At 39.4% G+C, this 12,268-nt stretch overlaps 1 protein-coding gene and 1 non-coding gene across 2 annotated transcripts; one reads left to right on the forward strand and one right to left on the reverse strand.

The window, feature by feature from the left end:
* Positions 1-279: 279 nt before the first annotated feature.
* LOC104452660 (long chain acyl-CoA synthetase 2) lies at positions 280-6,323 on the reverse strand. The gene is made up of 19 exons (XM_010067123.3): positions 5,825-6,323; positions 4,862-4,925; positions 4,549-4,638; positions 4,391-4,447; positions 4,066-4,114; positions 3,841-3,917; positions 3,720-3,756; positions 3,535-3,629; positions 3,249-3,413; positions 2,937-3,047; positions 2,763-2,850; positions 2,566-2,632; positions 2,405-2,480; positions 2,208-2,325; positions 1,821-2,066; positions 1,541-1,680; positions 1,258-1,440; positions 1,052-1,171; positions 280-665 (listed from the first exon to the last, which is right to left on the reverse strand). The coding sequence occupies exons 1-19, from the start codon at positions 5,977-5,979 to the stop codon at positions 618-620; spliced, it is 1,986 nt and encodes a 661-aa protein (XP_010065425.2). The 5' UTR covers positions 5,980-6,323; the 3' UTR covers positions 280-617.
* TRNAI-AAU lies at positions 4,979-5,052 on the forward strand. The gene has a single exon. It is a non-coding gene; the product is annotated as a tRNA-Ile (tRNA).
* Positions 6,324-12,268: the final 5,945 nt, after the last annotated feature.

Consider the following 12,268-nt stretch of genomic DNA (forward strand, 5'->3'; position numbering starts at 1 on the left):
ACATATATATCAATTTGAGATTTTTCTTAAAATTAACCCAAAAGGAACGTGACCCAGATTGCAGCACTTCACATCAATCTTGTTCATGTGCATGATGAATCTGCACATTGCAGAGGCCAGGAACGATGAACTCTTTGAATCTAACTCGAGTCTCTACCTTTCCCGCAACGCAGAACATAAAGCAGATGGTCGGTCACCTGACGGAACCACTTTACGTCGATGCCATCTCCAGATATTTCCTGATTTCTTGGCAATTATCGAGTAGAAGGGAAAACGATGTCGCGAATCTCCGATAAACTGTATTTATAGCGTAAACAATATGTAAAACTAGGAGGACTTGATATTATAAGAGAGTAACAAATGAACAATAGATCCTGTTTGCTCCTCCCTAGCACCAGGGTATCTATAATGCATCTATCAAGCGGCTGAATTTTAACAAGTGTAAGTATAGACGAAGTTTTGAAGACGAGGGATCGACGACAAGGGCCTTTGTGATAATCTGTTCCCGACCTTGATTGTCAATTCTTCAGGAAAGAAACGATCTTAATGTAGTTTTAAGCAGATGGCCAATGCTGTTGTATGTGGACTGATAAAACCATGCCCTCCAGTACCGGCTCTTACGCTTTGTTTGCTTTTGCTTGAGAGTAGAGCTGGTCAATATGGTCCTACAGGAAACAATTAGCAGAAGAACACACAGGTTTAGTGCAGTCATTTGCAGCAGCTTTGAAAGATAAAGTGTAATGTGCAAGACCTCACAAAAGATCTAGGAAAAATTTAGCACCACCCTAAGATTTTTGACATATATCCTGCTTGATGTCGTTATATAATTCGATGCTCTCGTTAATGCATTACTTTCCTAAATAACATTCCTAATGAATTGCAGGATGCAGATGTGATGAGGTCGAGAAAATCTCATGGAACTGCAAGAATTTGCTTATTTGTGGCATGCGGATTCGCTTGTTACAAAATTGGGGCGATCATGAAGTGGGGTTATCAGTAGCAGTCTCGGCTCAGCTATCTTGGGGAACAAGCCAAGGGCTAGAGTGAATACCTTGTAGTATTTGAGCAACTGCGGGCGCTTCAGTTTGAAGGTCGGAGTGATCAGATCTCTCTCTATGTCGAAGAGATTTGGCTCCAAATGGACCGCTTTCAACATCTCGAAACCTCGAAGCTGCACGGAGAATTTCAAGTCAGAGGCAAAATGGAATGTCGGACGTGTTTTCGCACTTTGCAAGAGATAGGGATTCATCTGCTTACTTTGTGCGTCTGGCCGATGCTGTTTAGTTCATCCTGTACGTACTTCTTTGCCTTGAGATTTTGGCACAGCGATTGGAAATCCCCCGTGACACCTTGGTTTGCCGCCCAGTCCTCGAGGGCCTTCCTATCGGGGACCACTACGGCCACAAGGAAGGACTCGAAGCTGTTCCCGTATACCCAAATCTGTTGCGGAAAACGTGGGAAGAAACGTAAAATTGTAAGATCAGAAGAGCATGTTTGGCCTGTGTCTGCTCTACTTCATATGAACTGGCAAGAGGCATACCGAAGTCACAAGAGGGCAGCGCTGATACACGCTCTCGACATTCTCTATGGCAACATATTCACCTTGAGAGAGCTTGAATATGTTCTTTTTCCGATCGATGATCTTCATTGCCCCGTTTGGCTGCCACTCACCGATGTCACCTGCAAAACTCGTGATTTGTAAGAACAGAGATTCCTTTCTTTAATACTAAGTGATGGTTGAAATCGGTTTGGTAAGAACAGATTTGGGATATGTCTATTCCAAATTATAGCTGCCATTTGGAAATACTCGACTCGTTTACCTGTGTGAAACCAGCCATCAACCATGACATCGTTGGTGAGGTCCTGGCGCTTGTGGTAACCAGAGAATAATGTTGTTCCTCTCAGACAAATCTCTCCACGAGGTGTGCTCGAAAGCGCATCATACCCCATATCAGGCACGGACTCCAGCCTTGCTTCGATCGATGGCATGGGGATGCCGACCGTTCCCATCATCGAGAACACATTGCCTACGGATGAGAAGCACCCACCACAACTTTCCGTAAGACCTGAGAGAGAAAATTCCAGTGAAACATAGAGATAAAACTGAATTACCGGAGTTTCGACCAAAGGGTAACTAAAATCTCAAGCAGAGTTGGGATGAAGTGGATATGACCATGTTCAAAGAGCAGCTCCCTTTCAGAACGTACCATAACCTTGTGATAATGTGGAGCAGCTGGTGACCCGCAAAAATTCTTCGACATGCTTTGGCAATGGTGCGGCACCAGACGACAGGGCACGAATTCTCCCTCCCAGTGCCAGTTTTGTCTATGAAAATTGGAAACCGATAAGAGTAAACAATCAATTTTCACTGAAAGAGAGATTAAGGCGGGATAAATAAGCTAACCTTTTCAAAGACCAGTCGGTCCATGAGAGGCGCGGCTTTATCCTGCGGGAATCCCTTCTCTAGATTCGCTAACTTGCTGTCAATAAGCAATCATTAGACATACTGATACATGTGATAAACGGGTAGAACTCAGAAGGACAATATGGAATCAGAAGACGTACTAGTCGTATGCGTATTCGAACAATTTTTTCCGTATCAGACCGCTTGACGAAACTTTAGCAAGTATGCCTTCGAAAAAGAACAAAAGGATTGAAAGGGTTGACAGTAAACATTGGCTAATCGTAATCCCTATCCTTTCCCTAGTAAACAGAATTTTCAATTTGATCAAATTAGCGACTTGGGGAAGAAAGTGAATTACCAGTATAGATTCGGTCATAGACTCTGGGAACTGCACAGAAGATGGTCGGTTTGAGCTCTTGTAGGTCCTCTACCAAAAACCTGACATCCTGATAAATGAAATCGGGAGGAGTGAGTAGAGAACTCGTAGAAACGGAATGATGTATCAATGAGTCATGGCCATGTGTGATCTTACGCCTCGCCAAAATCCTATACAAGAAGCTCTGTAAATGCAGTAAGTTTCCATCGTCAGGTCGTAAATATGGGCCAGAGGGAGGAACGAGAAGTATGTATCCTCTTCTGAGAACTGCAGTACAGGAACGTCAGGTCACATTAATGTTACTTCCCAGGCAAGAAACTTCTCAGGCTCTTGCAAATACAATTGAACACAAACAAACACAAAGTAGGAACTAGTAAAGCCCTAGCCTTGCATTCATTCGCAAGCATTGCCTATATTTGCACTCCAGTGATCGTCAAATCACGTCTGAGAATGCGTTCAAATGTTTACCACTCTGTCTGTGGCGAAGAGTAGCTTGTCAATCGACAGTACTTCTGCTATGAGAGCCTCATTGGTGATGATGACCCCTTTCGGTTCTCCAGTTGTTCCGCTTGTGTACATTATCGTGCAGACATCGGTCCTCTTCTTGGGAGGCAATTCACAATCTGCATTTTCCTGTTGTTGGAATCGAGCACAATGGACCACCAGAGCTTCTTAATTAACATGCCAGTGATTTTGTCTTAAACGCACTCAGAAGTAAGGACATATCTAGTGAGGAAACGCATCGCCCTCTTACCAGCTGCGAGAACTCCTTCCAGGAAAAGCAAGAGACTCCTAGCTCTTCAGCTTGTGCCTTCTGTGTGCTCGCAACATCTCCGAAGCTGACAATAGCTGAACAAGGATGATATGAAATTAGTTTCTAAAACCTAAATCTTCCATTAACTCTGCACTTACGGCATACACGTAGAGCATGATACCTACTTTTTAAACACGGACATTTGGGAAGGCACGAGAGAATCTGCATAGATAGTGATCTACTGGGTAAATCAAGCTAACCAAGAAACAGAACTAAATATGATTTGGTACCGGAAGGGAAACTCACGGATGGAATCTTGTTTTCCTGAGCGAAAGCGATTGAGACTTCCGCGTGGTTTATGATGAATTCGACTGCATTGGGACCTGTTATGTGCAAGGCTCAGCTGATAAAGCTTATCTTTGATCACTTCATAAGAAGAGCTAAAAATCTAGCACGCTGAGCATCAGAGAAATTAGACATCTCGGCCTCAAACGAAATCCATTCTAGAAATAAGGGAAAGCCATCTCATACCAAGAGTGTCGTAGAGCGGTACGTATGTCACCGCATGGGCGCTGCAGGCCTGCCAAACCAAACCGAACAAAACCAATCAACACAGCCCTATAGCTCGAAATACTTGCTCAGCAGGTAATAACTTTTGTCTTCTGCATTGAATTTGCTTCATAAACATGATAAAGAAACCAAGAAACAAACTAAACAAATAGGAATAGCCATTCCGTCTGAAAAACATTAAACTCGTGTAATGTAGAACGACTGTCTCCTGTACTGCCGCAGCAGAATACGGCATTTGATATATTTAAGCGAAGAATGGAAGCGAGCGAGCGAGTCGTATTCATACCTCCATGGTGATGATCCATTCTGGGCAATTCGATCCGTAGATGCCGCACCGGTCGCCCTGGATCAATAAAACTCATCACATCTCCTCCGTCAAGTAGAAACTGATCAAGAATCCCTCGGTCAAATCTGCTCAGCTAGTTCACCAACATATATACTTACAGGATTGACGCCGCGACTCCTGATCGCTGACCCGAGGCGGACTGCCGAATCATAGACCTCTTTGTACGTATGCCACACATAAGGACCAACCTGCACATTCAGTCAGACCTCATACCATCATGTCACCATTTTCCCATTTTTCAGTCTCTTTTGATTGGTGATCAAACTTTCCATTTCATATTAAACATCACTGAGAATGGTGAGACAAGAAATTTGGAATTCATGGGAATTTTCTTAGCTAGAAAATCACAGTGCCGCAACAACATTCATGCTGATAAACACTACCCAGAGAGAGAGAGAGAGAGATATGCACCTTCGAATCCACGACTTCACGACGACCCAGCATTCTGTAATCGGGCTTTGTCTTAGCGGTATCGCTGCCATCACAATGAAAAATCAAATTAATATTGCAATCGATAATATCAAAATTGGCCTATTAGCTCAGTTGGTTAGAGCGTCGTGCTAATAACGCGAAGGTCGCAGGTTCGAGACCTGCATGGGCCATTCGACTCTACCCCTTTTCCATCCTGTCGTTTTCTGTCTTGACGGCCATAATATCACTTCACCTACACTTGGATTTTGCTATCAATTTTTCCTTACCCTTTTGGATCTTATTTCTCTCCCGAACCTTCTGCAATTTCTCATTTTACCCAAAATAGAAAAATAAAACGATTGATTTTGAGGTCAGCGCCAGGATAAGATGACCACCGTTTGTAATCAAATCACCCCAATCAGTCATCTGAGGTATTGACGTGGTCCTAATTGAAGTAATCGCAGCTAGAGATCTGATCACATGTGGGGTCCACATTTTCTTGTCGTATATATAAGATCATGGCCAAAAAAAGATAGCTTCAAAATGACCATAGTTCGGTAAACATAAATGGGGGCTAATCAAGAACATACAAATTAAATTTGAGAGAGGCAATCCTCATGGCCATATCTTTTTCATTCGCTTGTGGCAATGGAGCAAACATTATATAAACTAGAGAACATAAAGTTTGGATGATCTGATAAATAATTTTCATATAAGTATCATCTCATTTCTTGAAATTACGTCTGATTTATGTTATTGGATCTCAAATCCAAAGCTAGCGCTAAAGAACCGATCTGGTGTCGAATGAACTCATAGCCAATGCGGCTTGGTGCAGTTTTTATCAAATGCACAATGTAATCTAGAAAATTTCCTAAAAGAGAAATGCCAGAAATGCCAAGAAATGCACGTATTCCGTTTGAACTAGATTTCTACGTCTCCCGCCGGTTAGAGAGAGAGAGAAACCTGAAGAACTGCCATGGAGACTCCATGCCAGGCTCCAACTCGACGAGGCCATCTTCGGCGTAAGTGCCTCGGTAAACAGGTCCCACCGACGGCCTTCCGTTGACGCCTTCCTTTCCTTCTTCCACCTTCACCGTGTACTCAGCCACCTCCTGCATTCTCGAAACCCACCGTGCCTCTCGGCTTCTTGATCTTCTTCTTCGCTCACCGACCAACGACTCGGCTCGGCTCGACTCGACCTGCTTGCTCTTCGATATCTCAAGACTCTCTCTGAACAGACGCTCGAGAGAATTAATAACGCGCCTCTTTATATGAAATGGGTCAATCTTGCTTGTGATGGAGAGCTTTCTTTATTGACTTTGAGAGAGAGGGAGGGGATGGAGATAGATAGGGTTGGTTGAGCTGAAGCAATCAATTCTCAAGAAATTGAAGAACAAAACGAAAGAGAAGAAAGGACGGCAGAAGCTATTAATTCTCAGCTACTTTTACAGCGGGAATCCATCGCATTGGTCGATCCTCCTGCTTCATCATGTCCAGATTTGTACAAGAGAGAGAGAGAGAGAGAGAGAGAGCAACTGCAAATTTATTGCGTTGATGACCTCTTCGAGTTTGTGTTTGCATACATGCCCCTGAGGTTTGCTATATTAGCCAATAAGGCCCTTTGCCCGTTTCTACATCTGTTGAAATTCGCAGGACTTCGTAAACACCTGCTGGTCAAAGCGTGTGTGGGTGTGGGTGTGTGCATGTATATTATATGGTGTGGCTGGCTGTCAATTTGAACTTTGCGGAATCGTTAAAAGCTGACGTTTGTAGGTGGATTGGCATTAAATGTCGATGTGCATACATGTAACGTCCACGTTGAAACATTTATGGACTTTTTTTATGCCCTAAATATTCTCTCCAAACATGGCCCGCGGATGAAAATATAGGTCTAGTGTCGGTTGCGATGAGAGAAACTAGGAAGAAAAGCTTAGGGTGTACGTCCATGATGCAACATAGGAAGGTGTCAGCGGTTGAAAATGACTCACTCCAACAAGTTTCTAGATGATGAGACAATGTGACGAGTTCCTGCGTCCATTTTGTGTGATTTGTAGTGATTTTCTGAATCATTACCTATTTTACAGTCAGTATCTCAACTATTTTTTTAATAGTTCGACTAAGCACCTTGAAATTTCAAACATGATTCAAGGTGAAACATCCATTAAAATTGTGAATGAAAAATTCCAACATAGAAAATAACACGGTTATATTGTCTTTAACTGTTCATATTGAAATTTAATGTGACCTCTTGAGATGTTGTCATGTCATAGAAATTTATTGAATGATTAAGATTGTTCATGATATATCACTAACTCTCCTCTCCTAATCACCCAACACCAAAATAGAGACATGACACAAAGCGTGTCCCATTGACAATTGTGCTTAACATTTGCTCAATAAGAATGTCAAGTCAGTAAAAACACATCACATGTCAATTTTCATTAATGGAGGTCTCACACAAAGCTAAATTTTAAAAGTTGAGGTACTTGGTACATACTTATGATGTGATTTGCCCCTTATAACACGTTAGGTACGTTTATAAGAAATCGATAACGTTTCACTTTGGGTCGTCTTGGACCAATATAATTAGGACCGTATATTAATAATTAAAAATGATCAGTCGAGATAAACAAAAGAAGAATCATTGCTGGAAAACGGCGGTGGATAAGTAGAGGGATGGCGTTGGGAATTAAATAACCTTTGACTTTATGGAGGAAGAAATAAGTGGAAAGTTATGTTTGTGTCCAGCGATGCGGTCCACTGGTTGGCACAACCAGCGCACTCGACTCTTAGACTTATCGCTCTCTTTATGTTTCCGCCTTCACAGTTGATAGATCAACCACCGGGCATCTTAAAGCGGTAGCTGTATCAAGAAAGATGGGGGTTGGTTTAGCTAAGTACCTATTTCCCGACACAGACAAACTCGCCGGTATACAGACAGTGGATGTATAACGTACTTAATATTGGACGTACGAGACCACAGGACTTGGTAGTCTGGTCATAAAGAGCTTATACCGTCTTTCATTAGAGCACAAATTCGAGCCATATCATGGACAGACCTTTGGACAACTTGTGCCTTATGTGTTTGCTACCACTTATGAAGAGAGACTTCCTCATTTTTGGCATGCCGGCAGAGTCGGGGTTGTGGACTCATACATTCATGGGTGAATTAAGTAGTTATGATTCTAATCAAATATTTCATAGCATGATAGTGTAGTGATGAAGAGTTTATATGTTATTTCATAAGGGCACAAATTTAAGCAATATTGTTAGTGGATTTATGGATAGATTGTATTTTCGGCGTTTGCTACCTCATGTAAAGAGATGCTTCTTGGTTTTTGGCATGCTAGTAGGGTTTGGGTGATGGACTTATACACTTATGGATGGGTTGAGTATTTATAATTCAAATCAAAGATTCTATAGTGTGTGAGACCTTTATAAATAATGCATTAAGGCGATAACTACACTAATCGTTCATCCCCACCATTTTACTTATAAAATATATATATTTGAACCATGAGTTGATATCATAATAGCAAGGGCTTTTCCATAAAAACATTTTATCTTCATAAGGGCTTAGAATCGCGTTTGCAAGAATTTCATTTGATTAGGCAAAGCATAACTTAAGAACCTATTTATGTGTAAGTAATGGTAGTGTACTCTCTAGGATTTTTTTCTTACATCTGTACATGTGTCCATGTGCTGTTAATTTTAAGAATTTTAATTTTTTTTTATAACTACTATAAGCTTTTGAGAAAATAATAAATATTCAATCACAATCTTGCAGGCCCGTCGAGCTTAATTTTACCGGCTTAAACTCGACATGATAATCAAGTAGCTTGAGTTCGGCCTAGATGTGAAAGTAACTCAGTCTATCTTGAGTAATCATTGAACCTAGTCTGAACTATTCGCAAGTAGTTTGACTCAGTTTCATCAAGTAGATATCGAATTAAATTTCAATGCTTCTATTTTCTTTTAATTTTGTCGGCCGGATTTGAAATTTTTTATTTAATTTTTTTCCAGTTCTATTTTAGGTCCACCGAGTACCGTCTAGGATATGATATGTCTAAATCTGCCCTTTAATCCAGTATTGTCCCAAACAAAGACTACTAGATAACAATCTATGAAATTTTTATCCAATCTTACCTTATTAGGCGCTGCATAAAGCTCATTCCTTTTCTAAGGTGAGAACATGGGAGGAGGGAAAAGAGCACCAAAAGTCCTAAATATTAGGTATGGAATGCAATCAATTTCTTTCAAGGGTTTAAATTACGTCATAAGCCTTTGTCGAAAATCGCAATCAAGTCCTTGCAATGAACAATTTTTAAAATTGCTTGTGTGTCACTTAACAAATGCCTTAGTGTCGTCTTAAATTTGCACATTTTAACCAAAATATTAACACTTAATTGCATTTTTAGCAAAGATTTAGGACTCAATTGAATCAATATAAAGATTTTGGATTTGATTGCATTTCATTGATAAGGTTTAAGACTTATGATGCGATTTTTCTGGAAAAAAGGAACCAAAGCTTTATGAACACAAGGATTGACGGAATGATCCATCAAAAGCAATTTCAAGCCATTTAATTTAGAACCCTATAAATAAATAAATAAATAAATAATTATAAACGGTTTGATCGACAAAAAGAGACGAATTAGTCTGTCCAGTTCGATTTCTTTGTGCAGGCCCCTATCATGAATACTATGCCAATTTCAGACAAATGGCCTGCCGATCAAACGAGAAAAGACGGGCGACATATATATAATCGAGCTAATCCCCACGCGTACATAGGAGAAAATCTAACATTCTTGGATCTAGCTGTTTTTCTAATAGAAAGAGCTAGCAAACGTGTATACACATTGCGTGCGCATGAGGAATGGATGAAAGATTAAGCGAAATTATTTTATTAGGAAGTGTTTAAATCATTATATAACGGAAATGTCTATCGATAAAAATGCATAACCCTAAGAAATTTGCATAAATACATGGTAGGAGAAAAGTCGTTTGAAGATTTTTTGAAAGTAGGTTTGTTCAGGATACAAATATCCAATTCTTTTTTTTTTTTTTTGGTAAGGAAAAATATCCAATTTTTAATATTGAAAAAAATGAAATTATGAACTCAGCATTTATCCATGAAAGCGATATTTGTAAAATAAGTACTAAAAGATAAGGAGGAAGGAATAAAAAATTGGAATCAAATAAAGTGGTAGATCCTCTATATTTTAAAGAACAATAGAGATTAAGGAATTAAAATGAATATTGAAGGACATATTATAGAGCAAGGCTTGATCATTATATTGCATTGGACTCAATGTCTTCTTCGCTCGTCATTTTGTACTTTGAGATTGAGACCCATCTTGGCTTGCATTTCACTCAATTCATTCCTAACTATAATGGGACATGATTCTCGAAGTCAACTTGACTCAGAACTTGAAACTATAATTTGAAAAATTAAGGTTGACACACATTATAATTCTACTCTAATGGAGATTAATATTTCTGGCTCGAGCTCAACTCTTTAGGGTTTATAACGCAGAAATCATTGACTCAACTCCACCTGATTATTAACAAGAGAGTAAAATTACAAAGAGTAAGGTCCGAGTTAAAAAGAACCGATTGGTTATAGAAAAATTCAAGTTGAATTCCTATGATATACATGTCTTATTTTCAATGTTCATCAATGTATTTTGGGAAGATTACAGCTGTGCTGTTGCCCATGTCGAACTTTGGTCCGTGTACTTTTATCTGGCGACATATTTGGTTCTTAAACTAATTTCTCAATTACAGTTTTGGAACAAATTCTATTTTTCACCTGAAAATCGATGGAAAATGCTAACTAAGCATTAAAGATGTCCACATGGTCCTGACCTGCAATGAACAAATTTACAGTGGAGAGAAAGTTACAATAATGGTCCCGTATGATTGGTCCTATTATATTTTGGTCCCCGAACTTTTTTCAACAACGTTTAGTCCCCACCAGCCTTCAATACTGATTTTTTATGGACGAATTTTCATATATATATTTCCTTTCCCATGTAAATGAAAAATGCTGACGTAATGCTAAAGACTAAATTGTGTCAGACATGTTATAGTTGGTTTTGTCCACATCAACATTTAACACCGCATGGTAGTCTCTAACACTTGGTCAATAAATTCCATTTGTACTGAGAGCGTGCCGTAAAAGTTTGGTTTGATTCCACCAAAGTACGAGTCCGAATCCATCAATATATCCATTAAACTCATCTTCATTTAAATTTTAAGTCAAAAAATTATAGATCAATTAAAATATATTAATTACTTCACATTATTTCACACACGTGTCTCAATAATCTCCATCTCACGTATAAGCTATTTATTTCCTTAATTTAGGTATCAATCTGCATCAAGATTTCTCAACTTGAATCTCCACTTTGTTACATGTGAGGATGGCAACAACAACAACAATGCCCACGTTGATCCTTGGTTTATTTTTCCAAATCAAATCATGAAGGCTATCAATGAGATCGTGTTTATGCACCACAACACCACCATAATCACATGTCTCTTTTGTGGTAGTCTAGTCAGCCTCGATTATCCTACGTGGCATGGCCGGCGTTGGCATTAATGATTTTTACATTTTTTAAAAATTTATGAATTTTTCTTTTTCTTATTTTCCCTTTCTTTTATTTTGTTTTTCTTTTCTCTCCACCGAGCCGCATTGATGGCCAGTGACTGCCGATCTTAGGTGAGGGCCGCCCTTGCTAGATCGAGAGAGGGTGAGGGTTGCCCTCAAATCTAGTAAGGGTAGCGCTTGCCTAAGGCTAGCAAACGAGACTTGACAATGGTTGGTGAAACGACAAAGAAAAAAAGAAAAGGAAAAAAAAAATCATAGAAATTGTTCAAATTAGTTTCAGTTGTGCCACATAAAAAGCTGACACTAACTAGACCGTTATGTCAGTTCTTTTGTCAAAATTGGCTAGAATGATTGAATTGGCAAATCGCTAAAAAAATTAGAGTTAAATTGATAAACCATAAAAAATTTAGGACTAAATTGATACAATTTAAAATTTTAGACTAATTTATCAAGTTGTCAAAAGGTTTATAATTAAATTTGTACAATTAAAAATTTTGGGACTAAATTCGTGAGGCTTCTACACCCGTTAGAAATCAAATTAACAATTGGATCTAAAACGAAAGTATGCATTCAAACATTGAGGTGAAGTGCTAACGAACTATTAATAAGGTGGATACATACTTACGTATCACCGTAAATTCACGGTAACCTATCTGGGAAATTAAAACCAATCGAAGGACCTGCCCTTCATATACCCGTGTCTTTTATAATGCAAAGTTGTCCTTTTTCCCTTGTTTCGAAACAAGCTAAACGTACCTGCCGCTATATTTTTGAGAGAATAATTGAGTTGCATT

This window comes from Eucalyptus grandis, chromosome 7 (genome assembly GCF_016545825.1).
Source record: "Eucalyptus grandis isolate ANBG69807.140 chromosome 7, ASM1654582v1, whole genome shotgun sequence".
Taxonomy (NCBI): Eukaryota; Viridiplantae; Streptophyta; class Magnoliopsida; order Myrtales; family Myrtaceae; genus Eucalyptus; species Eucalyptus grandis.